The sequence below is a fragment of the Terrapene carolina genome, unplaced genomic scaffold, assembly GCF_002925995.2.
Source record: "Terrapene carolina triunguis isolate 2854851 unplaced genomic scaffold, T_m_triunguis-2.0 Scaffold414, whole genome shotgun sequence".
Taxonomy (NCBI): Eukaryota; Metazoa; Chordata; order Testudines; family Emydidae; genus Terrapene; species Terrapene triunguis.
Window position 1 is genome coordinate 515,268 of NW_020664765.1, and position 26,163 is coordinate 541,430.

At 44.9% G+C, this 26,163-nt stretch overlaps 1 protein-coding gene across 1 annotated transcript; it reads right to left on the reverse strand.

Moving 5' to 3' along the window:
* Positions 1-4,839: 4,839 nt before the first annotated feature.
* Positions 4,840-24,700, reverse strand: LOC113407807 (C-type lectin domain family 12 member B-like). Its single transcript, XM_026658217.1, has 6 exons — positions 24,610-24,700; positions 11,576-11,671; positions 10,644-10,787; positions 9,148-9,302; positions 6,037-6,155; positions 4,840-4,978 (listed from the first exon to the last, which is right to left on the reverse strand). The coding sequence occupies exons 1-6, from the start codon at positions 24,698-24,700 to the stop codon at positions 4,840-4,842; spliced, it is 744 nt and encodes a 247-aa protein (XP_026514002.1).
* Between the last annotated feature and the right edge of the window lie 1,463 nt (positions 24,701-26,163).

Consider the following 26,163-nt stretch of genomic DNA (forward strand, 5'->3'; position numbering starts at 1 on the left):
TTTGGCCACAGGAAAGTGTTGTTTTTGACAAAAAGAGACTCTGGAAAGGTAGGAACGTAATTGTATAAAGACATAGTGGCAATTCTGTTGGTGACATATGAGCCAGAATGAATCCAAATTAGCACCTTTCACTGGAGCTGGAGTCCTGCAAAATTGTAAGTCTCAATACTTACACATAACCTGCAGGGCTATTGGCCCTATGAAGAGCACCAAGCACACCGTCAGCAAAGTCAGGGCAACTGGACCCCACACGGGGGAAGGAGCAGGGAGTCCTGAGAGAATCCAATAATTGTTTCAGTGATGAAAATAAGTGAAGTGACATCCCCTTTTTAATTGCTCTTTTAAAATATATTGTTTTTCTTCACTCATACATGTTTTTAACAACTGAATATTCTGAGATTCTCGGGTCAAGCATAAAGCGAACAGAGGAGAAAGAAGAGATCTTGAGAAGCAGAAATAGCTGATTCATAAGAGTAGATTTTTATGTGTTGAGATATTTTTTATGATGAACCCAGCTCTGTACTGTCTGAGAATAATAGTAGTAGATAAACCTAATATTTAGGAACATTATTGATAGAACAGTGATCCTTATTAGGATATTTCAGGTTGTAAGGAGACTATAAACTTGGGGTGAGGTTAAAATCCTTCTCCTGAGCCCCCAAATGGTGTCAAGGTAAAATTTTCCATAGCCCTATATTTTCAAAAGTGATTTAGGCACTTAGAAAAATGTTAGCGTAATGAGTCCAATGGGAATTCACCCACTCAGCAGGAGATACACATAGCTCCCAGAGTCTGCAGCATTCACAGATTCAGAAAGCAAAGTTTGAGGTTTTGTTTATTTTTTTTAAATAAACAGCTACAGTATGTTGAATATTGTTAATAAATGTGGAACAGTTACATAACTACACACAGATCTCCTGCCCCATCCCTCGGGATGATGGCAGCAACCACCAGTACATGGTGCAACATGAACAGATGGGTTTCAGAAGAGAACGAGTAAAGCAGGGGTATGAAACCTATGGCACGCATGCCAAAGGCAGCACGCGAGCTGATTTTCAGTGGCACACACGCTGCCTGGGTCCTGGCCACCGGTCCGGGGGGCTCTGCATTCTAATTTAATTTTAAATGAAGCTTCTTAAACATTTTTAAAACCTTATTTCCTTACATACAAAAATAGTTTAGTTATATAGTATAGACTTATAGAAAGAGACCTTCTAAAAATGTTAAAATGTATTACTGGCACGCGAAACCTTAAATTAGAGTGAATAAATGAAGACTCGGCACAGCACTTCTGAAAGGTTGCCGACCCTTTTATACATGGAGTTATCTAGATCCTTATAACATGCCCTTCATCATCCTTGCAAATGATTAACTCAATTTCTATTCAGCCTTGTTCATTTTCCTTTCACCTGCTTGTTGTGAACCTCTGTGCAAGTACAACTTTGTTTGTGTAAATGTTCAGGCAAAGCAAAGTTTGGGCCCTTGGTTAAAATCTCTTTAATAAAGAAACAAAATGTGTTTAGAGCTAGATGATGTCATTTAGTGAGAGGCCTGTGCTGGGATCAGTGGGATGGAGGTGACCATCCCAGGGGGAGTGCTACTCAGTGTGATCAGGAATAGTCAGCATGGATTCACTCAGGGCAAGTCATGTCTGACTAACCTAATTGCCTCCTATGACGAGATAACTGGCTCTGTGGATGAGGGGAAAGCAGTGAATGTGTTATTCTTTGACTTTAGCAAAGCTTTTGATACGGTCTCTCACAGTATTCTTGCCAGCAAGTTAAAGACTTATAGTCCATTCATCCAGCCCATAAGGTGGATAGAAAGCTGGCTAGATCATCAGGCTCAATGGGTAGTGATCAATGGCTCCATGTCTAGTTGGCAGCCGGTATCAAGCAGAGTGCCCCAAGGGTTGGTCCTGGGGCTGGTTTTGTTCAATATCTTCATTAATGATCTAGAGGATGGCGTGGATTGCACCGACAGCAAGTTTGCAGATGACACTAAACTGGGAGGAGTGGTAGATGTGCTGGAGGGTAGGGATAGGATACAGAGGGACCTAGACAAATTGGAGGATTGGGCCAAAAGAAATCTGATGAGGTTCAACAAGGACAAGTGCAGAGTCCTGCACTTAGGATGGAAGAATCCCATGCACTGCTACAGACTAGGGACCGAGTGGCTAGGCAGCAGTTCTGCAGAAAAGGACCTAGGGGTTACAGTGGATGAGAAGCTGGATATGAGTCAATAGTGTGCTCTTGTTGCCAAGAAGGCTAACGGCATTTTGAGCTGTATAAGTAGGAGCATTGCCAGCAGATCGAGGGATGTGATCATTCCCCTCTATCGGGCATCTGGAGTACTGTGTCCAGCTAGGGGGCTGGAGCACATGATTTATGAGGAGAGGCTGAGGGAACTGGGATTATTTAGCCTGCAGAAGAGAAGAATGGGGGGGGAGGGATTTGATAGCTGCTTTCAACTACCTGAAAGGGGGTTCCAAAGAGGATGGATCTAGACTGTTCTCAGTGGTACCAGGTGACAGAACAAGGAATAATGGTCTCAAATTGCAGTGGGGGAGATTTAGCTTGGATGTTAGGAAAAACTTTTTCACTAGGAGGGTGGTGAAGCACTGGAATGGGTTACCTAGGGAGTGGTGGAATCTCCTTCCTTAGAGGTTTTTAAGGTCAGGCTTAGCAAAGCCCTGGCTGGGATGATTTAGTTGGGTATTGGTCCTGCTTTGAGCAGGGGGTTGGACTAGATGACTTCCTGAGGTCCCTTCCAACCCTCTTATTCTATGATTCTATGGGAGGGGAGTTGAGTTCCAGACTCAAAAATCCTACACTGAAGTTACCCTTTTACCAGCTGACTCATGCATAAACATCTGGGAACTGTAAACTCAAGTGTCCCAATCAAGTGCTCGTAAAAAACACAAGGAATATAATTGATGTGTCTTTCAGACCAATAGCAACACTTTGAATTGAGCCTGGAAGCCCATTCTGTTTCTGGAACACAGAGGGATGTGCATGTTCCATTCCAGAAAGACTATTATGTGAGTGTGAAGGTAAACTCTTCCGCACCTGAAATTTCTGAGTGGCCTTCTGGAGTAGCCCCAAGCACAGTTCATTGCAGAAATCCAATTATTATTCTCTTCTGCTGCATAACTGTAAATGTTATGATTCCCCTAAAGCTACACAATACATTTAAAAAGCAAGCTACAGTATTCTGAGGCCAGAAAGGACCTCTGTGATCGTCTAGTCTGACCTCCTGTATAACACAGGCTATAGAAGTCCCTGAAGTAATTCCACAACTGATTTGTAGTACTTGGACATATTTGAACTAAAGCAGATCTTTTAGGAAAAACATCCAGTCTTGATTTTAAAAGTGCCAGTGATGGAGAATCCACCACAACACTTGATAAGTTGTTACAATGGTTAAGTACCCTCACTAATAAAAAAAAATGTTATATTTCCAATCTGAATTTACCTAGCTTCAACTTCCAGCCAGTGGATCTTGTTATACCTATGTCTGCTAGATTAAAGAGTCTATTATCAAACATTTGTTCCTCATGTCGGCACTTATTGACTGATCAAGCCATTCCTTAACTTTCTGTGTCTTAAACTAAATAGAATGAGCTCCTTGAGACTATCAGCTGATTATCCACTACGTCCCTCAAGTCTTTTTAAGAGTCACTGCTTCCCAGGACAGAGTTCCTCATCCTGTAAGTATGGCCTACAGTTTTTATTCCTAGACATATAACTTTACATGCAGTGGTGTTAAAACACAAATTGTTATCTTCTGCCCAGTTTACCAAGCAATCCAGAGGTTTTCTGTACATTGTATTCAGAGTATCTTCAATATATTATTAGATGTACAATAGAGAACTACTCTGAAAAAGGAGTGTAGCTCACTTTCTACATCCCCATTCCCCCATGCCATGGTTCGTGGGCTGGAGGGATTGACTGATAAGTAAGGCTTCGTGATTTTCAGAGAGGTCACGGACGTCACAGATTTTTGTTTATTGCCCGTAACCTGTCCATAACTTTTACTAAAAATACCTATGACTAAAACACAGCCTTATTTATAAGAAAAGATTAAAAGAGCTACCTGTGCATAATTGGCTAAGTGATGACTTATTGGTGAAAAACATTGCCACTCTGTGGAAGTATGTGATGCATGAAAACATCAGAGGGGCAGAGGAATTTGGTTAGGGTTGCTGGAGAGTGTAACTGGTGTGTGATAAAACTGTAGGAAAGTGTAGACCATTCTCCGTCCCAAATAGCATCATGAAATAGAAAAAATTATTGCTTTCCTAATAATCACGTCAAAAATCGGAGGGGTGGGGGGGGGGTGGCAGAGTTACTGAAAGACAGAGGGGTTGGGCAAACCCTGGTTGGGGGAAGGCAACTGTCAGCCTTTCCCCATTGGGCACCATTTCCTATCTGAGAAATGGGCAATAGGGAGCAATCATACACTGGGCTTCCAGGGGATGGACAAGTTGAAACCAGATAGGTCTTTCCATATCTAAATGTAGTAATTTATTTTTACTCCAGAGGTCCCCGTTTCATTTTTTTCACATTTCAGAGCTGGATTAACAAATTTTGTACATTTTCTGGGGGATCATATGGCCTTCACAATGTGTGTAGCATTTGGCATATGACTTTTGTAAAGGCATCCTAAAACAATGAAAATGACAATGCTGATTATGACTCTAAACAACTATTCAAATGCTCATTTGGACACTTTGCAGAACCCAAAATCTCACAACTCAAAACAGAGCCCACAGAGCTTCTTCCCACTGCTAATAAATACATATTTCATACTGATAAACCATAATCAACTGATAAACTGCTACTGATTGTCTGTGAGCCTCAGCTGGATGGGTGCCTTCTCACAGATCCAGAAATTGTTCTCATCACAGCGCTGATCCGCATAAATGTATTTATCCAACAGATATGCACAGGGATTCTTGCCACTGTAAACAGAGATTCTAGAAAACAAAACACAGTTTTATTACACCATACCACATTTGTGTTACATGTATAAGTATTATCAGACAGGGTCATCTTCAAAAGAATTGTTAGAGTCACTCTGAGGTATATCTACACTAGAGCTGGAGGTGTAATTTCCAGCTCAGAGAGACAAACCTACACTAGCTCTGATTAAACTAGTGTCTAAAAGGTGCCAGGATGGGCTTTCACATGGGATTGTATATACGGTAACAAGCCTGTCCTGCCATTTTTACAGCAATGGTTACATTACTTCTCCCTCTCCCTCCCCCCTTCCTCTCCTCCCCCCCGCATGCTAGCTGAATCAGCGCTGGCTCATATAGGTATATCTGTAGTAGCTCATTCAGAGCTAGCACAGGTATATCTACCTGAGCTGCAAATTACACCTTCAGCTCCAGCATACCCTGAATGCACATATTTCTCCAAAGCACTGAAGAGCTTGACACAGTGCTGTGCACTGACCCCCTACGATGATAGACCTGACTTTACCATGTGGCTGCCTAAATGATGAGAGAAACTGAGGATTTAATCTTAGATGGGTCACCCACAGGGCACTGTAGAGCACTAATTCCTATGTTACTGGATCCAGCCTCCACAGTGTTCCTAGGCACAGCCTAAAAGCAGTGAGAGACTGGGACAAGGAATCACCCTCAGGTTGCTTGGATGGCAGCACACAGCACTTATCTGACAGGCACCAGGAATATCCTCCACAGCACTCCCCTCCCCACTGACAGGTGCCAGGGAAAATGAGAGACTGAGAGAGATTTACAGCTTCTCAGTGAAGTGCCTATACCCTCCCTCCCCCCGAATGGCTGCTTGGGAAGAGGAATGTAGGAGGGTTTGGCAGCTAGGAGGAAGGTTGGATTGGATTGGGGACTCCTTGTCATTGGTGGGGGGACACTGTGGGAAGGTTTGCAAAGTAGTGGGTCTAACTGGATGGTACTTACCACTGATGGTACCTGCCCATGCCTAAGTATGGACATGGACCAACTTCAGGTACTCATTGATGAAAATCTTTCCCCAAGTTACTAAATCTTACCCCTTTTCGGATGTAGAAAGAGCTGTGGTGTCCTCCCAAAACCAGCCAGACCTTTCAGTGTTACGTCGTGATAATCCAATCCAGTAATGTTCTTTAATCAAATATCTACTGACAATTTCCTATGAGGAAATGAGGACAATTTTTTAGAAAAAGTTCATAAATTTGTAGGCTCAGTAACACTGCTGGAAGTCACTGAAAGAAGGTAAGTATCGCAGAATGGGATGTTGTTCCCCATTATGACACCTGAGCTATAGCCCTCTTTCTATGCTTGCAGGACCATTCAAGTGCTGTAGGAGAAACTTGAGACACCATTTTGAAATATGATGGATTCTGACATATCTGAATACAAACATGCTGGTTAGATGGAGAAAAGAGTTAGGCAATTCTAAGTGACATAAATATATATAGTAACTTTTTGTAGTTTTGTAACCTCACAGATATTAGAGCTGGAAAAGCCCAGTCTGAGATTCCACCTTATCCAACTACCTCTCTAGGCTGGCCAATGCCAGAAAGACTGATTTCATTGTGAATTTATAAAATTAGTTCACACATTTTTTGGAGTCTTATCTAATATTTACATAAGATGTGACTTTTAGACAAGAGTTTAAAAAAAATCACTACTCCACCTGCCTGGTAACTGGCCGCTCCTGCCAGTCTTATTAGCCCAGAGCTATAAAGGCTGGAAGGAAGCCAGATAAAGGGAGGGAAGGGGAAGGGGAAGGGGAAGGGAAAGGGAAAGGGAAAGGTCAGGCACAGAAGGAGGTGGGAGTCTCCTAGTCTGTTGCTGGCCAGGCCTGTGGTAGGCAAAGTAGCTGTGAAGCGTGTATATTGCTGGGAACTGGTGGTGAGAAACCTTTTGAGAATAAAGAACATGGGTGTTGCAACAGATTGAAGTGTCCCTGACTCATTGAAGAGGGAAGCCCAGGGGCCCAATACCTAGGGGCGCAACGTGAGCCCCGTTACAAGGAGATGTAACCAGATGACATCACCATCCATCTCCTTGGTTGCTCCATGGCAACTCCTGAGATGTGAGCTCAAGGTTCCTGCTATTTCAATTCCTCAGTTCACATTTCCATCCCCACTTTATTCCTCCTACATATTTCCACTCTCCTTTTTTCCTACTGCCTCCTAATTGTCTAACTTAGCTATCCTGGATAAATCTAATTTTACAGTCTTTGCTATGACCAATTTGGAAAGCTGAAAATGATGTTGAAGCAACCTGGGGGGAATTTGCCTCCTACAGTCTGGTGAGAGGGAAATCTGAGCAACCCCTCCTGATATTTTTTCAGAGGAACCAGCCCCAGCAGTGCGTACTAAGGTCATGTGACACACAGGCTGTGATTGTGATCTTCCAATACTTGAACCTCAACCCAAAGACAGAAGCCCTGATTTCCTCTCCTCTGCTGTTCCTGTCTCTTTCCCCCTCTGTGTACATCTGTCATGTCTACTCCTAAAAAAAAGACAGACTCAGAATTTAACAACAAAATGAAATTGCTGAGATCTCCCACCTAAAATAGATTTGCTTTTTCCTCAGCAATGGTATTGGAAGCTATTTGATATATTTCCAATTATAAAATACTCTCTATGGGGGAAGGAGGATTAAAGGTGTTTGATCAAATGAAACTTACTTGATTTATTTATGTGCCTGTTGTGACAGATAAGGCAATTTCCTGCAATACTCTTGAAAAACCTTGTTGAATAAAGTTTAGGTGTATTTGGAGTCCTTTGTATAAAAACCCAATGTATTATTGTGGAAGTGTATGTAATTTCTCTGGAAGGGACATGTAGCCAATGTAAAGCTTGTGAAGTGTTATGAGTTTCAAATAAGTATATTAAACAGTGTTATAGAGAAGAATGAATTTCTGGGACAAAAATAATTAAGTGGGAATCTTGAGGTGGAGGTGGATGCAAAGTTACCCTCCTCTATTTATGGAAAAACTCAGCCTTTTGAAGCTATGCCCTGAGGAGAGAACCATTGTCTACTGATTACCTGCTGCCAGAAATCTGAAGATCAAGGCCCTACAGGGATAAAGGAAAGACGAACATTTTCATGAGTGCACTTGTTCCAGGTTAAAGCTGTTACAAACAGAAAACCCCCTTGGTATGGTCTGAAGAACAGCTCACCTAACTGAGTCCTTGTTGGAGTTGGGGGCGATCTCTGGTAAGCTCATTAGCATGCATGTAGGTTCTTTTATTGTTTTAATGTGTGTTCTCCGCAATGCTTTCACCTTAAGAATAAATGTGCTTGCTTAGAAAGGGTTGCATGGTAATTTATAACTATGGGCACTTATGCTGTTTATAGCCTCTGGAAAAAAAGCAAAGTGCAGATGCTGGCTGCTTAGGTCATCTACCTTGCTGGGGGATATCAAAGTGTAGGCAGGGGACTGTGTACCCTGAAAATACCTCAGATAGAAGGGAGAGAGATGCAGGTCTCCACCCAACAGAGCTGGTGCCCTTGCTGGTCCATGGTGTGGAAATGCAGGTGCAGTTGACCTAAACTGTGACACATGTAATAAATGTGAGATGGGCATTTCTTGTTTGGGCAGATCAAATAAGTAAAACCAAGATCCAAGCAACAAAAGCACAGATTACTTTTACTGGGAGAGGGGGGGAATTAAAAATGACAGTATCCTGCAACCTCAATCCAGGCCTGTTAATAATGTATGCCTCTGAGTAGGACTGTCTCTGCCCACCTGGCTTGTAACTTTGAAAACCTCTGCCCTACATCCCTCTACCAGCCCGAAGAGCAGATCAACTGTTCTCCTTAGAGCACTGGTCAATCCTTTGCCTGAATCCTGAGGGGGTAAAAAGCCTTTGTGGAAGACTCAATGCTCATAACCATGCTGCGATTCAATAGACTCACAAAAAGAGTTTCTGAATAATACCCTGTGACTGGCAGTAATTTCTTCATGCCAGTATCCCTTGTTATACAATGACATCTTTGGAACTATGCTAATTATGCTAATGTACATGGATCTGGCCTACTGTACAGAATCTGCGGGTATTGAATAGCTGGAGATACACTAGCCAAAACATATTTTCTGTTTTGTGGAGACTTCTGAAAGTTACACAGAAATATAAAAGGAAACTGGGCTGGGCTGGGGAACATACCAGCTTCTCCTTGTATTTTATCATGAGAAGGGTGGAATTTTGTGAGGCACAGAAGTTCCGACTCCCCTCCCATGTCTTCTTCCCTGAAGAAATGTAGTAACAGGTGTCTCCTCCCATTTGTTGCCAGTTTGTGGGACAGAGTGTACAACTCATTCCTGAAGAAAAGTGAAAAATCAACATTCTGTTTTTAATCCTATGCTGTGATGTGGAGAAAACAAGGGCTACTGCCATTGGCTTGAGATGGCAAGGTAATCAAAGAGTTGTGATGTCTGAGTAAAATCTTAGTAAGATCTCAGTATTTGGAGTCATGGAGAATTAGGGTCACAGTCTTCTCTGCGTCAAAGTTCCATTGAGGTCAAAGAAATATGACTAAGTAAAAACAGAGCAAAACCTGTCAACGCTGAACTCATTTGGGCATTGTCAGACATTGCCTTCCCCATGTTGATACTTTTTTCCATGGTCCAGTTAACCCTCCATCCAGTCTCCCAAGGAAATGGCAGATGTCTGATTGCTTGAAGAACTAGCTGGCATTAGTGAATACACTGTATTAACAATCTTGAACTGGCCAGAGGACTGGGAGCCAGAGAATGTACAATATATTGGCCAGCAGTAACATGTGGTGTTCACCAATAATTTTTATAGTTTTATGAGTTGTGTGGGAAAAATATCAAGCACATTTTCAATCTGATTTCTCCCTGCACAACAATTTTGTGAGATGGGGGTTATTTCCCATTATTGCCAATCACCATGCTCAGTTTTTTCTCCAACCAGTAAGATTTGGATAATAGATCTCTTTTCAGAAGTTCCAAAGTAAGTTACTTTTTCCCCATCTCCCTGGGGCTGATTCCCTGCTTCACAATCAAAGACCTTAAGATCTTTCCTGTTTAATTTACCCCTGTTTTCTGATTCACCTAATCCACCTTTCCGTTAAGGTGCCATCTTGAATTTGCCTTAGAAGACCATTAGTACTGCTCCATAATTAGTCAGAGGAGTCAATCCTGAGAAATATGAGGCACTCTTACCTCACAAAGGACATAGCATGGTGCCTCTTCCACACCCCACAACAGTTCCCCTCTTTCTGCTATGCCCCTCCCCCCGATCCCAGGGACTGAATGGGAGTGGAATCCTGATTTACCACACTTGAACACTATAAGTGTACTGTCCCCACCTGACATCTGTTTCATATTCTCTGTAATAAATTGGTTAATCTCACTCCAGTTCTTAGTGATTTGGTGTCACCATCATGACAGGCTCTAATTATCGATGTTGTAAGCAATTTCATCAGAGAGGATAAAAATAGAAAGTGTCCTGGAAATGGAATTCCCTTACACCTCATTTCTCTCCTTAGTCCCTGCTTACTCTCAGTAATGGTCTTACTGAGCTCAGGATTAGCATGAGATGCTGTGTGTGAGGGGACTATTGCATCACCATTGCCCTGTGTTATTACTCATCCTGGGACAAAAGATTTAGTCCAGGTGTATAACAACCTTGTTTACCATTATTTTTATTCTTCGCTTCCCCTTCCAAACACAAACTCTCTCTTATTTCTTGCAGCCTGCTTGAGAAATTTGTTTGCAGAGCTTTCTCCTTGTCTTTGAGTTTTACATTCTCTTCCTGGCAGATGTTGGTAACCTGGAAAACTGAAATTCACAGAAGCATTTTCTAGCATGAACTTTTACAAATTCAAATGTTATTGAGGTGAAAAGGAGGGTTTTTTTTTATTTGGCTCGCCTGCTAGCCATACTGAGATTTGTTCGTTTCTGAACGGTTACTTTTAAATGCTGCTGGGATTATTAAAATGCAAGCGTTAATTATCAGGGTGCCTACAGCTTTTCTATAATTGTCTTTTTAATATTTAAATCTGAATAAATTGTTCCTTTCAATTATTGGTCATTCCATTGACTTGATTTATATTCATCCTTATTTTACAGAAATATCAGATAGTGATGAACTCAGAGGTCAAATGTAATTTTTCTGTTTATTTTTTTTTAAAGGAGGTGGCCTATTCATGAGACAAGGACGCTTCCACCTTTCCATCATGGATTTGTATCCAGAGAAGGTCACTAGTATCCAAAAGTGATCGCCACCTGAAAACAGATTAGTGTGAAATGAGATAGTGGAGGTCACTAGTTCCCAATGAGCCAGCTGACATAAAAAAGGGTTCCTTTTTGGCAGCTTAAGAGGAGAGGTCCAGGCATGAATGGACTATTGAGATTGTCACTTGTAGTAGTGATACCTCTGGAGCAGGGCCAAGGTAATGTACATTAATGGGTGAGGCAGAGCATCTGGGAAGCTTGTTCTGTGCAGTCTGCCTGTGTTGTACCAGCTCTATGGCTAAATCAAGAACTTCATCCTATAGGGGATGGATATCAAACTGACATCTTTCACCAACATTGAATTCACCAAATAAATATGTATTGTTACTTACACACAACTCCCAGGGCTAGCAGTCCTACCATTAACGCCAGACACAATGTGAGCAAAGTCAGGGCAGCCAGACACCATGGTGATGAAGTGGGGAGCCCTGGGAGAAATCAACAATGAATTCAGTAACTAAAAGAGGCAGATTCTGAAAATTCCTTATTTTGCTTCTATTATTTTTTCTTCTTTTCCTCACCCTACCCACAAGGACACTGAGCCATGTGCTGATAGTGCAGACTCTGGTACAGGGTCCCCAGTGAGAGCAAGTCTGCTTGGAGGGGGCTGCAGCTACCCAAGGTTTGAACATTGGCCTGCTAAACCCAGGATTGTGAGTTCAATCCTTGAGGGGGGCCATTTGGGGCAAAAATCTGTCTGTGGATTGGTCCTGCTTTGAGCAGGGGGTTGGACTAGATGACCTCCTGAGGTCCCTTCCAACCCTGATATTCTATGTTTCTATGTCTGTTCTTCTGGGGTGAATCAAACCCCCTGCACATTATTCCACAACAGTTCAGACTTGGTGTTCTTTTTTCTGCTTCCTCCTTATTAGGCAACACCATGGCTTGAAGGAGAAAGTAGTTAAGGACATTGAGGTCAATGGTAATAGGGACAAAATACAACATGGTTTTACAAAAGGTAGATCATGCCAAACCAACCTGATCTCCTTCTTTGAGAAGGTAACAGATCTTTTAGACAAAGGAAACACAGTGGATCTAATTTACCTCAATTTCAGGTGGTGGGGGGAGGGGTGAAGTGATCATCCCAGAGAATTGGGTGTGTGTATATGGGGGGGTTTAGTTGGGTTTGTGCTGCACGTTAACCTGAAAATCACAGCCCCTCCTTTTAAATGGCCAACTCATTTTAAATGGCCAACCCAATGGGTGCTTGGTATGTGAAATGAGGGTGCTACTGTTTGAAACCATTCCCACATGTTTTGAAGGTTAAAGAAGCCAAAAGACTGTGGCTTACTATGGCTGCCTGCAAGCCAAATTCTGTTGCTCGCCGGCCCTGCATGTGTGATCTCTCACATCAAACCGGCAGGCCCTCAATATAAGAGGCAAAATGCGACCTTGTAAAGAAAGCATACGTGCTATGTAATGTTAACAGCTTGGTTCACTGTGAAAGAGTCTACCCACTGTTCTCTAAAATGTGTCTTTTTAAAGACTACTCTCCCTTTTTTTCCTCCTGCAGCTGCAAATGTTTCAACGCTCCCCGTATCATCTCTGTCCCAGAGGCTAGCAAAGAATAGAAGGCGAAAAAAATGCACTTGTGATGAAATGTTCTCTGAGCCCATGCAGTCCTCCCTCACTGAAAGAGCCCAGCAGAATGCGTGGAGGCAGACAATCTCAGAGTGCAGGAAAGCACAAAATGAATGTGAGCACAGGAGGGGCACGCGAGAGGACAGGTGGTGGGAGCAAGAGGAGAGGTGGTGGGATCAAGATAATAGGTGGCATCAGCATGATGAGAGGAGGCAGGAAGCAATGCTTATGCTCCTGGAAGATCAAACTGATATGCTCCAGCATGAGGGAGGCCGGTTTCAAGCGGAGTGCCCCCAAGGTCGATCCTGGGGCCGGTTTTGTTTAATATCTTTATTAATGATCTGCAGGATGGCGTGGACTGCACTCTCAGCAAGTTTGCAGATGACACTAAACTGGGAGGCATGGTAGATACACTGGAGGGTAGGGATCGGATACAGAGGGACCTAGACAAATTAGATGATTGGGCCAAAAGAAACCGAATGAGGTTCAACAAGGACAAGTGCAGAGTCCTGCCCTTAGGACGGAAGAATCCTATGCACTGCTACAGACTAGGGACCGAATGGCTAGGTAGCAGTTCTGCAGAAAAGGACCTAGGGGTCACAGTGGACGAGAAGCTGGATATGAGTCAACAGTGTGTTCTTGTTGCCAAGAAGGCTAACAGCATTTTGGGGGCTGTATAAGTAGGGCATTGCCAGCAGATCGAGGAACGTGATCATTCCCCTTTATTCGACATTGGTGAGGCCTCATCTGGAGTACTGTGTCCAGTTTTGGGCCCCACACTACAAGAAGGATGTGGAAAAATTGGAAAGAGTCCAGCAGAGGGCAACAAAAATGATTAGGGGTCTGGAGCACATGACTTGTGAGGAGAGGCTGAGGGAACTGGGATTGTTTAGTCTCCAGAAGAGCAGAATGAGCGGGGATTTGATAGCTGCTTTCAACTACCTGAAGGGGGGTTCCAAAGAGGATGGAGCTCGGCTGTTCTCAGTGGTGGCAGATGACAGAACAAGGAGCAATGGTCTCAAGTTGCAGTGGGAGAGGTCTAGGTTGGATATTAGGAAACACTATTTCACTAGGAAGGTGGTGAAGCACTGGAATGCGTTACCTAGGGAGGTGGTGGAATCTCCTTCCTTGGAGGTTTTTAAGGCCTGGCTTGACAAAGCCCTGGCTGGGATGATTTAGTTGGGAATTGATCCTGCTTTGAGCAGGGGGTTGGACTAGATGACCTCCTGAGGTCCCTTCCAACTCTGATATTCTATGATACTATGATATGGTTGAGGTGCAGAAAAGGCAGCAGGAGCACAGACCACTGCTGCAGCCCCTGTGTAACCAACCGCCCCCCTCCTCAAGTTCTATAGCCTCCTCACCCAGACGCCTAAGAACGCGGTGGGGGGGCCTCCAGGCACCCAATCACTCCACCCCAGAGGACTGCCCAAGCAACAGAAAGCTGGCATTCAATAAATAACTTTTGAAGTGCAGTGTGGCCTTGTACTTCCCTCCTCCCCTCTTCCCCCACGCCACCCAGTGCTTCGCTCCTCCCCCACCCCTCCCGGGCTACCTTTGCAGTTATCCCCCCATTTGTGTGACGAATTAATAAAGAATGCATGAATTTGAAACAACAATGACTTTATTGCCTCTGCAAGCAGTGATCAAAGGGGGGAGGGGAGGGCGGTTGGCTTATAGGGAAGTAGAGTGAACGAAGGGGGCCGGTTTTCATCAAGGAGAAACAAACAGAACTTTCACACTGTAGCCTGGCCTGTCATGAAACTGGTTTTCAAAGCTTCTCTGATGCGCAGCACGCCCTGCTGTGCTCTTCTAACCGCCCTGGTGTCTGGCTGCGCATAATCAGAGGCCAGGCGATTTGCCTCAACCTCCCACCCCGCCATAAACATTTCCCCCTTACTCTCATAGATATGGTGGAGCACACAGCAAGCAATAATAACGATGGGAATATTGGTTTTGCTGAGGTCTAACCGAGTCAGTAAACTGCGCCAGCGCGCTTTTAAATGTCCAAATGCACATTCTACAACCATTCTGCACTTGCTCAGCCTATAGTTGAACAGGTCCTGACTCCTGTCCAGGGTGCCTGTGTGTGGCTTCATGAGCCATGGGATTAAGGGGTAGGCTGGGTCCCCAAGGATAACTATAGGCATTTCAACATCCCCAATGGTTATTTTCTGGTCTGGAAAGTAAGTCCCTTTCTCCAGCTGTTCAAACAGACCAGAGTTCCTGAAGATGCGAGTATCATGTACCTTTCCCGGCCATCCCGTATTGATGTTGGTGAAACGTCCCCTGTGATCCACCAGTGCTTGCAGCACCATTGAAAAGTACCCCTTTCGGTTTATGTACTGGCTGCCTTGGTGGTCCGGTCCCAAGATAGGGATATGCGTTCTGTCTATCCCCCCACCACAGTTAAGGAATTCCATTGCAGCAAAGCATCCACTATGACTTGCACATTTCCCAGAGTCACTACCCTTGATAGCAGCAGCTCAGTGATTGCGTTGGCTACTTGGATCACAGCAGCCCCCACAGTAGATTTGCCCACTCCAAATTGATTCCCGACTGACGGGTAGCTGTCTGGCGTTGCAAGCTTCCACAGGGCTATTGTCACTCACTTGTGAACTGTGAGGGCTGCTCTCATCTTGGTATTCTTGCAATGCAGGGCAGGGGAAAGCAAGTCACAAAGTTCCATGAAAGTGCCCTTACACATGCAAAAGTTTTGCAGCTACTGGAAATCATCCCAGACCTGCAACACTATGCGGTCCCACCAGTCTGTGCTTGTTTCCTGGGCCCAGAATTGGCTTTCCACGGCATGAACCTGCCCCATTACCGCCATGATGTGCACACTGCCAGGGCCTGTGCTTTGAGATAAGTCTGTGTCCATGTCCTCATGACTCTCGTCACCGCGCTGCCGTCGCTTCCTCACCTGCTTTTGAAGTTTCTGGTGCTGCATATACTCTGGGATAATTCGCATGGTGTTTACAGTGCTCATAACTGCTGCGGTGATCTGAGCGGGCTCCATGCTTGCCATGGTATGGCGTCTGCGTGGAAAAAAGGCGTGAAACGATTGTCTGCCATTGCTCTCATGGAGGGAGGGGCGACTGACGACATGGCTTACAGGGTTGGCTTACAGGGAATTAAAATTAACAAAGGAGGCAGGTTTGCATCAAGGAGAAACACACAACTGTCACACCGAAGCCTGGGCAGTCATGAAACTGTTTTTTAAAGCCTCTGTGATGCTCAGTGTGCCTTGCTGTGCTCTTCTAATTGCAAACAGCCTAGTCAGCAAACAGCGGCAGCGAGATTTTAAATGTCCAAAGGCACATTGTACCACCATTCTGCACTTGCTCAGCCTATAGTTGAACTGCTCCTTACTACTGTCCAGGCTTCATGAGCCATGGGAGCAAGGGGTAGGTGCAACCGTGCGGTGCTGGGAGAGCAGCCTGAGGCAAAAGCCTCTAGCTGGCATGATATTCCAGGCAGGACTGAATCTCCATTAGATGAAACTTAAAGAAGAGAATGACCTAGAGTCACTCCCATTCATGTCCAGGCGACCCCGACTGACCTCACCGATGCCAGCCAGGAGCACCCATGTGTGCCCAGGAGCTCCCGAACGACCTCACCGAGGTTGGCCAGGAGCAACCAGGAGACAGCAGCAGATGGTACAGTACGGCTGCTAACCATCTTCGCTAACTTGCAAAGGCAAGGAGCTGCTGCTCTGTAGCAATGCAGTACCGCATCTGTCAGCAGCACCCAGGAGACGTACGGTGACAGTGAGCTGAGCAGGCTCCATGCTTGCCATGGTACGTCATCTGCATGAGTAAACCAGGAAAAAGGCGAGAAACGATTTTTTGCCGTTACTTTCACAGAGGGAGGGGGGCCTGACGACATGTACCCAGAACCACCCGCGACAATGTTTTTGCCCCATCAGTCATTGGGAGCTCAACCCAGAATTCCAATGGGCGGCGGAGACTGTGGGAACTGTGGGATAGCTACCCACAGTGCAATGCTCCGAAAGTCGACGCTAGCCTCGATACTGTGGACGCACACCGCCGACTTAATGCGCTTAGTGGGGACACACACAATTGACTGTATCAAATCAATTTCTAAAAAATCAACTTCTATTAAATCAACCTAATTTCGTAGTGTAGACATACCCTTAGACATGTATAGGAGAAGGAATATCATCTGCTGTGACATTAGCTAGGGTAAAACTACCAGAGCTATTGATCCTCATGCTTCAAGGCATAAATAATCATCAGTGATGGTCAGGAAGGATTCCTTCTCAACCCCCCCACCCCTCATCATGGGATAGAACTGCACAGTAGTGGTTAATATTTTGCTGTCTTATATGAGTTGTATTTTAAAATAAAATTTAGTGAGTTTAATATTATCTTCCATTCATTATACTATCTGATAATCAGCCAGGAAACTTGCTAAAAGATCCATCTCCCAGAGAAGGTTAAGTATCAGAGGGGTAGCCGTGTTAGTCTGTATCAACAAAAACAATGGGGAGTCCGATGGCACCTTAAAGACTAACAGATTTATTTGGGCATAAGCTTTCGTGCGTAAAAAAACCACTTCTTCATATGCATGGAGAGAAAGTTGTTTACACTGGCATCACAAAGGAAATGAGACTGAAACCCCTATGGAAAGTAAAATGACGATAGAAATCAATTTTATGATTGGATATCCTCAAATGTTGTAAAATGGCATGGTTCCATTGAAGTAAATGCGGTGTTTTTACCAGCTCTAGCTACAGGTCAATTAACTCCCCAACCAGTTACAATCCAGTTGCAGTTTATAGTGTAGATGGGGTGATAACTGTGTCTGCAGTTCAGATTCAAGTTTTGCACAAGTCCAAGGCTTGAGCACAAACTGAAGACCCAATTAAATCCTGGTTAGGTCCCATCTTCACTTCAAAATAAAAACATGTTGTAACCAGTCATGTAAATGGGTCTCCCTACAGGGTTGTTTTTGTAATATAGCCAGACCCATCACCCACTTGCTCCCAGACAGAGTCTGGCCCTGTAAAGACAGACAGCATGCTGTAGAAGGAAGAAACAAATGGACTTTCTGAAAAGTCACAGTATCCACCTTGTTTAGCCAATATCCCATGTAATTAAGTCGAAGCATATTTCTAGTCTCCTTATTGAGTCAGATCCCCTGACCTGCCTACTTTCTGCTGCTCCAAAGTACAAAGCAGGCAGAAATCCAGCTTAACCCTCTGTTTGGGAATCCTCAAGATAGAGCTGGCTATTCCAGCTGGGGATTTACCTATGCTACCCTCTTCTGCCCATGGGTCCAGGGGGCACTGCCAGAGTGCCTCTGAATTTCAGTGATCACCGCTATGAAGCAGCCCCTTGGGGACATTGCAGCCAGGCATAATTTAGAGAAGGTCAGAGGCTGCTATAAATTACACTAAGGGATGGGCCAGCCCCATTGACCTCAGGATCAGCACATGTGGCTTCAACTCTCCTTTATCTCCCCCTCCTCAGCTGCACTGAATGGAGCTTTGGTACAACTGAGGATCTGGCCCCTTATATTTCCTTTGTGGTTTTTCTTTTCTCTTTACTCTCTAATGGAGGCAAAATAAACTGAGTGTCTGTTGCGGGGACAGTTTGTCAGCTTGACTGTGTGCTTGATTGTTTGAAAAGTGTGAATTGGGAGTGCTTTGTTCCAGGTGGGCCTTGAGTGGGCCTGATTGTTATAAAAAGGCAGCCAATTGTGAACCAGCAGAGCGACGAACAGCGGAGAGGCTAACGGAGGGAGTTTGCCTGGGGGGAGCCCACTGAGGCTTTCATCTTACAGGCTTCTCTGAGTATTAACTGCGACAGCTGAGGAACCTCTTAGAAGGAAGGTAATATGGATGGTGAGTGATCAGCTCTTGTGACCTGCACAGGATGTGCCATATTTGTCTTTCTTCCACAGGACAGAAGCGACTTTGTCTGTACAAAGTGCAAGATGGTCTCCATATTGGAAGAGAAGGTTCACGGTCTGGAGAAACAAGTATCAACCCTGCGTTGCATAAGAGAAAATGAAGATTTCCTGGAGAGACGTCAGGATATGCGTCTATGGGCACAACATTCTGAAGAATCAGAGCAGGCTGCGCAGCGGGGACAGAGGGACGGTGAAGAAAATTGGCAGCATGTGACCTCCAGAAAAAGAAAGAGGAGCATCCATATACCAGCAATGCAGATACAGGTGAGCAACCGTTTTCATGTTCTCTCCACAGGTACTAATGCGGAGAGTGGACCAGATGATACATCAGAGGGAAGGGAGCAGAAGGAGACTCCACTAATTGGAAGGCATGAGATGCACTGTCCTAGGGATGGGGGTTCGACCACCACTCCCAAGAGAAGGAGGCGGATGGTGGTGGTCGGGGACTCCCTCCTAAGGGGAACTGAGTCATCTATCTGCCGTCCTGACCGGGAAAGCTGAGAAGTCTGCTGCTTGCCAGGAGCTAGGATTCACGATGTGACAGAGAGACTGCCGAGACTCATCAAGCCCTCAGATCACTAGCCCTTCCTGCTTCTCCACGTGGGCACCAATGATACTGCCACGAATGACCTTGAGTGGATCACTGCAGACTACGTGGCTCTGGGAAGAAGGATAAAGGAGTTTGAGGCGCAAGTGGTGTTCTTGTCAATCCTCCCTGTGGAAGGAAAGGGCCCAGGTAAAGACCGTCGAATCGTGGAAGTCAACGAATGGCTACACAGGTGGTGTCGGAGAGAAGGCTTTGGATTCTTTGACAATGGGATGGTGTTCCAAGAAGAAGGATTGCTAGGTGGAGACGGGCTCCATCTAACGAAGAGAGGGAAGAGCATCTTCGCAAGCAGGCTGGCAAACCTAGTGAGGAGGGCTTTAAACTAGGTTCACCGGGGGAAAGAGACCAAAGCCCTGAAGTAAGTGGGGAAGTGGCATACCAGGAGGAAGCACAAGTAGGAGAGAGTAAGAGGGGAGGACTCCTGCCTCATACTGAGAAAGCAGGATGATCAGCGAGTTATCTTAAGTGCCTATATACAAATGCAAGAAGCCTGGGAAACAAGCAGGGAGAACTGGAAGTCCTGGCACAGTCACGGAACTATGATGTGATTGGAATAACAGAGAGTTGGTGGGATAACTCACATGACTGGAGCACTGTCATGGATGGATATAAACAGGAAAGACAGGCAGGGCAGAAAAGGTGGCGGAGTTGCATTGTATGTAAGAGAGCAGTATGACTGCTCAGAGCTCCAGTATGAAACTGCAGAAAAGCCTGAGAGTATCTGGATTAAGTTTAGAAGTGTGAGCAACAAGGGTGATGTTGTGGTGGGAGTCTGCTACAGACCACCAGACCAGGGGAATGAGGTAGATGACCCTTTCTTCAGGCAACTAACAGAAGTTACTAGACCACAGGCCCTGGTTCTCATGGGGGACTTCAATCACCCCGATATCTGCTGGGAGAGCAATACAGCGGTGCACAGACAATCCAGGAAGTTTTTGGAAAGTGTAGGGGACAATTTCCTGGTGCAAGTGTTGGAGGAACCAACTAGGGGCAGAGCTCTTCTTGACCTACTGCTCACAAACAGGGAAGAATTAGTAGGGGAAGCAAAAGTGGATGGGAACCTGGGAGGCAGTGACCATGAGATGGTCGAATTCAGGATCCTCACACAAGGAAGAAAGGAGAGCAGCAGAATACGGACCCTGGATTTCTGAAAATCAGACTTTGACTCCCTCAGGGAACTGATGGATAGGATCCCCTGGGAGAATAACATGAGGGGGAAAGGAGTCCAGGACAGCTGGCTGTATTGTAAAGAATCCTTATTGAGATTGCAGGAACAAACCATCCCGATGTGTAGAAAGAATAGTAAATATGGTAGGCGACCAGCTTGGCTTAACAGTGAAAACCTTGCTGATGTTAAACACAACAAAGAAGTTTACAAGAAGTGTAAACTTGGACAAATGACCAGGGAGGAGTATAAAAATATTGCTCAGGCATGCAAGAGTGAAATCAGGAAGGCCAAATCACAATTGGAGTTGCAACTAGCAAGGGATGTTAAGAGTAACAAGAAGGGTTTCTACAGGTATGTTAGCAACAAGAAGAAGGTCAGGGAAAGTGTGGGTTCCTTACTGAATGGGAGAGGCAACCTAGTGACAGAGGATGTGGGAAAAAGCTAATGTATTCAATGCTTTTTTTGCCTGTCTTCACGAACAAGGTCAGCTCCCAGACTACTGCACTGGGTAGCACAGTATGGGGAGGAGGTGACCAGCCCTCTGTGGAGAAAGAAGTGGTTCAGGACTATTAAGAAAAGCTGGATGAGCACAAGTCCATGGGGCCAGATGCACTGCATCCGAGGGTGCTAAAGGAGTTGGCGGATGTGATTGCAGAGCCATTGGCCATTATCTTTGATCAAAACTCATGGCGATCAGGGGAGGTCCTGGATGACTGGAAAAAGGCTAATGTAGTGCCCATCTTTAAAAAAGGGAAGAAGGAGGATTTGGGGAACTACAGGCCAGACAGCCTCGCTTCAGTCCCTGGAAAAATCATGGAGCAGGTCCTCAAGAAATCAATTTTGAAGCACTTAGAGGAGAGGAAAGTGATCAGGAACAGTCAGCATGGATTCACCAAGGGCAAGTCATGTTTGACTAACCTAATTGCCTTCTATGATGAGACAACTGGCTCTGTGGATGAAGGGAAAGCAGTGGACGTGTTATTCCTTGACTTTAGCAAAGCTTTTGATACGGTCTCCCACAGTATTCTTGCCAGCAAGTTAAAGAAGTATGGGCTGGATGAATCGACTATAAGTTGGATAGAAAGCTGGCTAGATCATTGGGCTCAATGGGTAGTGATCAATGGCTCCATGTCTAGTTGGCAGCCGGTATCAAGCGGAGTGCCCCAAGAGTCGGTCCTGGGGCCGGTTTTGTTCAATATCTTCATTAATGATCTGGAGGGTGGCATGGATTGCACCCTCAGCAAGTTTGCAGATGACACTAAACTGGGAGGAGTGGTAGATACGCTGGAGGGTAGGAGTAGGATACAGAGGGACCTAGACAAGTTAGAGGATTGGGCCAAAAGAAATCTGATGAGGTTAAACAAGGACAAGTGCAGAGTCCTGGCCTTAGGACGGAAGAATCCCATGCACTGCTACAGACTAGAGACCGACTGGCTAGGCAGCAGTTCTGCAGATAGGACCTAGGGGTCACAGTGGACGAGAAGCTGGATATGAGTCAACAGTGTGCCCTTGTTGCCAAGAAAGCTAATGACATTTTGGGTTGTATAAGTAAGAGCATTGCCAGCAGATCGAGGGACGTGATCATTCCCTTCTGTTCAGCATTGGTGAGGCCTCATCTGGAGTACTGTGTCCAGTTTTGGGCCCCACACTACAAGAAGGATGTGGAAAATTTGGAAAGAATCCAGCGGAGGGCAACAAAAATGATTAGGGGGCTGGAACACATGACTTATGAGGAGAGGCTGAAGTAACTGGGAGTATTTAGTCTGCAGAAGAGAAGAATGAGGGGGGATTTGATAGCTGCTTTCAACTATCTAAAAGGGGGTTCCAAAGAGGATGGATCTAGGCTGTTCTCAGTGGTGGCAGATGACAAAACAAGGAGTAATGGTCTCAAGTTGCAGTGGGGGAGGTTTAGGTTGGATATTAGGAAAAAACTTTTTCACTAGGAGGGTGGTGAAGCACTGGAATGGGTTACCTAGGGAGGTGGTGGAATTTCCTTTCTTAGAGGTTTTTAAGGTCAGGCTTGACAAAGCCCTGGCTGGGTTGATTTATTTGGGGGATTGGTCCTGCTTTGAGCAGGGGGTTGGATTAGATGACCTCCTGAGGTCCCTTCCAATCCTGATATTCTCTGATTCTATGATTGAAAATAATTATGGCTCTGCTTTTCCTCCCACAGGAACTGGTGCAAATCAGGATTAACCCTACTGAATTCAATGCAATTAGACTGCTGGAAGGACAGAACACAGTTTAAGTCCTGGAACTAGTTATGGGCAGTGTCAGTGGACACTGCCTTTCATGGGCACTCCAAAGAGAAGGAAGTTCACTTTAAATGCCAGAGGAGGCTGGGTCGGGAATGAGGGCACACAACAGACCCAAAGAGTGGCAATGCCCTCCTCAAAAGATGCTGCCAAAAAGCTGGCTGCAGTCAGTGTGTGTCCAGAGAGCACTGAAAGATCTTTGTGCCTGCTTACAACATCCTCCTGGCGCCAGACTGTTAAATCTTCCTCTAAAGCCTGTGACATTGGTTAGTATCAGAAACAGGATTTCTTTGTTTCTCTTTGTTTTTTCCAGCCAAGGTTCTGGGCACTTGACAATACTTAAATGGCCCAGATCCTTAACTGTGCTGTGACCCCTATGCACAGCACATCTGGGACACAGTGGCATAGCCGGCCCAGGAGGATCATAGCAGTGTAGTTGCTCTGGTGCTAACTCCCCTCCCTATGGCTGGTGTAAAATAGTGGCTCCAGAAAAGAAGGCACAGATGGGGCTTCCCTGAACTCAGGTGATCCCTAACGGCTCCAGTGATCATTTATGGTCACTAGCAACTGGAGCAAGTTGGAGCAGCCTTCAGACTGCTCTAATTGATACCAGAGGACTGGACCGAAGCACAACTGGCTCAGGATCAGGAAGAACACAAAGGTGGTTTAAAGCTACTCTGCGCATTCCCCTCGGAATCATGCTGTGTGCTCCTCTGCCTCAGCGTGGAATCAGGGCCTGTAACACACTGATGCCATCTGGTAATTGCTACTTTCATAGAGATGGCAAAACTGCTAAATAATCTGACATTTATTTGGATGTGAAGATGAAAAAACCTTCCACCTTCACTACCGAGCTACAGCCCCAAGCTGGAGTCTGAAGGCAAAAAAGGAAGTGGTTTTTGGTTTCAATCACTCCGGGTTTGCTGGATGCAAATGCTGCTGCAGAGGACAGCATGGGGCTATGTGCTCAAATTGTTCAGGGGGCCACAGCAAACCAATGTCCTGACTTGTGAGTGTTTTGCTTAAATAATCTCTCATTCATTGTTTCAGGGAAAGGCCATGAATTGGGGTTTGGCTTAGAGGGTTTTTTCTTCCACTTATTAATGTCGCCTTGGCCTTTTTTTAAAAAATGCATCTTTGACTCTTTAAAGTGTTTCCCTCCTCTCTGGCTGTGTTCACCCCCTCACATGAAGACAGCACAAACACTCTGCTCCAGAAAAGTGGGTTATAATTTGTCACCAAATGTTACAATTACAAGAAGCAACCTGGAGCAGGTCAAACATGAATGCAAACAAAAATCTTCACTTCCCCACAGACCAGAGTTTGACAACAGTAAAATCCTAATCTAGGCTGCATCATGCCATGGATGATTTTGCAGAAATGATTATGAACTGATGGCACAGTATCTTCTCTAGACTGTCCAACTCTGCTCTAGAGCCTGATCCCACACAAACACTTACTACCTGGCATACTGCTCACTCATCTGGGTAATCCATCAAAGTCACTAGGACGATTCATAGCAGTAAGTACTACTCTCAGCAGTTAGTGTTTGCAGGATTGGGTCCCTACATAATAAAATCTTCAGGGGAGAGACAGCATCTCCCTCCCATGCTTTGAACAGAAATGTGCCTGCTTCTGCCCTTCTGTTAATTAATAATGACAATAAAACAGGACAAATTCACCACTGGTGTAACTCTACTGAGAAGTGTGGAGTGAGAGGAATGAATTTGGTCCATTCTGCCTAAGACTAGGTTGAGAGCACTTCCCAGCCCAGCTAATTCTAGCACAATAACGAAAAAAGCCCAATAGAGATTGTACCTTTTTCCTCAGGAGCAGCAGGCTTTGGGATATTTTCCAGTGCATAAGATTTATTAAATTCCAGATCCGCATATGTTATTTCCTCTGTCATAGCTGGTGAAGGGGGAAGCTTATATTCCGAGTCAAAAAGTTATAGCACGTTTCAGGTTCTGCAGCTGTTGAGGGAGGAACAAGATCTGTTGTTTTAGAGAGGGCTCCTTTTTAATGCATTGTTAGATACCAATAAAGGAACCCGGATATCGAATCAGAGTGGCCCAGAACTTCCTGTGAAAGGATGTTACAAAAGAGAAATGTTCCCTTTGAACTGAGGAATTGTTCCCTTCTCTTTCTTCCTCTGCCTCCCTTCTTGCCCATCTGCCCTTCACTTATTTCTCTTTGCAACGTCTGTCGAAAACACAGCCCTGTCTGTGTAAATTCTGTGGTTAGGTTTTTAAAGAGGCAACTTGTTTCTGGAGAACAGCAGGTTCAGGATTCACATGCAGGGGTGAATACAGGATTTTCACAGCATCATGGCCATATTCTGTTGTTACCAGCCGCATGCCGTAGAGCAGGGGTAGGCAACCTATGGCACGTGAGCTGATTTTCAGTGGCACTCACTGATCTGGGAGGCTCTGCATTTTAATTTAATTTTAAATTAAGCTTCTTAAACTTTTTAAAAACCTTATTTACTTTACATACAACAATAGTTTAGTTATATATTACAGACTTATAGAAAGGAAACCTCCTACAAATGTTAAAATGTATTACTGGCATGCGAAACTTTAAATTAGAGTGAATAAATGAAGACTCGGCACACCACTTCTGAAAGGTGGCCAACCCCTGAGCTAGATCCTCAGCTGGTATAGAATGGCATAGCTTCAACTTCGGTTTAAGCCAGCTTTCTCTCCCCCCTTCCAAGCCCCCCCGCCATTTTCTACTGCCAGTGAGGCACAAAGAAGCTGGTGAGGTGAAGTAAGGTTCTGGTCCTCAGGGCCTAGCTGTCCATTTGGCAAATTCTTCTTAATCTTTATTGTCATGCTGTATCTCAAAAATGGCAAGGTCTCAAAATGTGTTCTGAAGGTCTTGCAGATCACCAACTTCTATTGGTATTTTTGAATGCTGGTAGTAAATGCTGGGAAGCTGTTCCTGTGTGAATCTGGAAAATCAAAATGTTCCCTTGTCATGTTATAGCCATGTATGCTCTGATGTGTGGATCTACAGTTCCTTCTCCTGCAAAGTCTGGCTTTATAACAACTTTAATGAATGACATTTAGGGCATTTTAAAATATAACTGGGAAGTTAATTTGGTGGTTGTGACGGTGAGGACTTAATTGCATGCTCTAAATGGATTGAAGGTTTACACGTTTCCTCAGAACTGTTATTGCATGTTATTGAAGCCTTCCTCATCCTATTCTAACACTTGTAGGGCATGAGTAAAATACATCAACAAACCTATGTAGAGTGGCAGGCCTAATCTAGTAGGGATACTGAGAACAGGACTGAGACAAGCAAAATTGGTGGTGGTGGTGGGGAAATTGCATGGGCCCTTCAGCAACTTAATCTGTCTCTATCCAG

Coding starts and splice junctions, on each gene's coding strand:
- LOC113407807 (XM_026658217.1), bottom strand. CDS start 24,700: ATGACAGAGGAAATAACATATGCGGATCTGGAATTTAATAAATCTTAT. Junction 11,672..24,609: donor TGCTGCTCCTGAGGAAAAAG/GTACAATCTCTA, acceptor GATTTCTCCCAG/GGCTCCCCACTTCATCACCA. Junction 9,303..10,643: donor AGCGAAGAATAAAAATAATG/GTAAACAAGGTT, acceptor ACTTTTCTTCAG/GAATGAGTTGTACACTCTGT.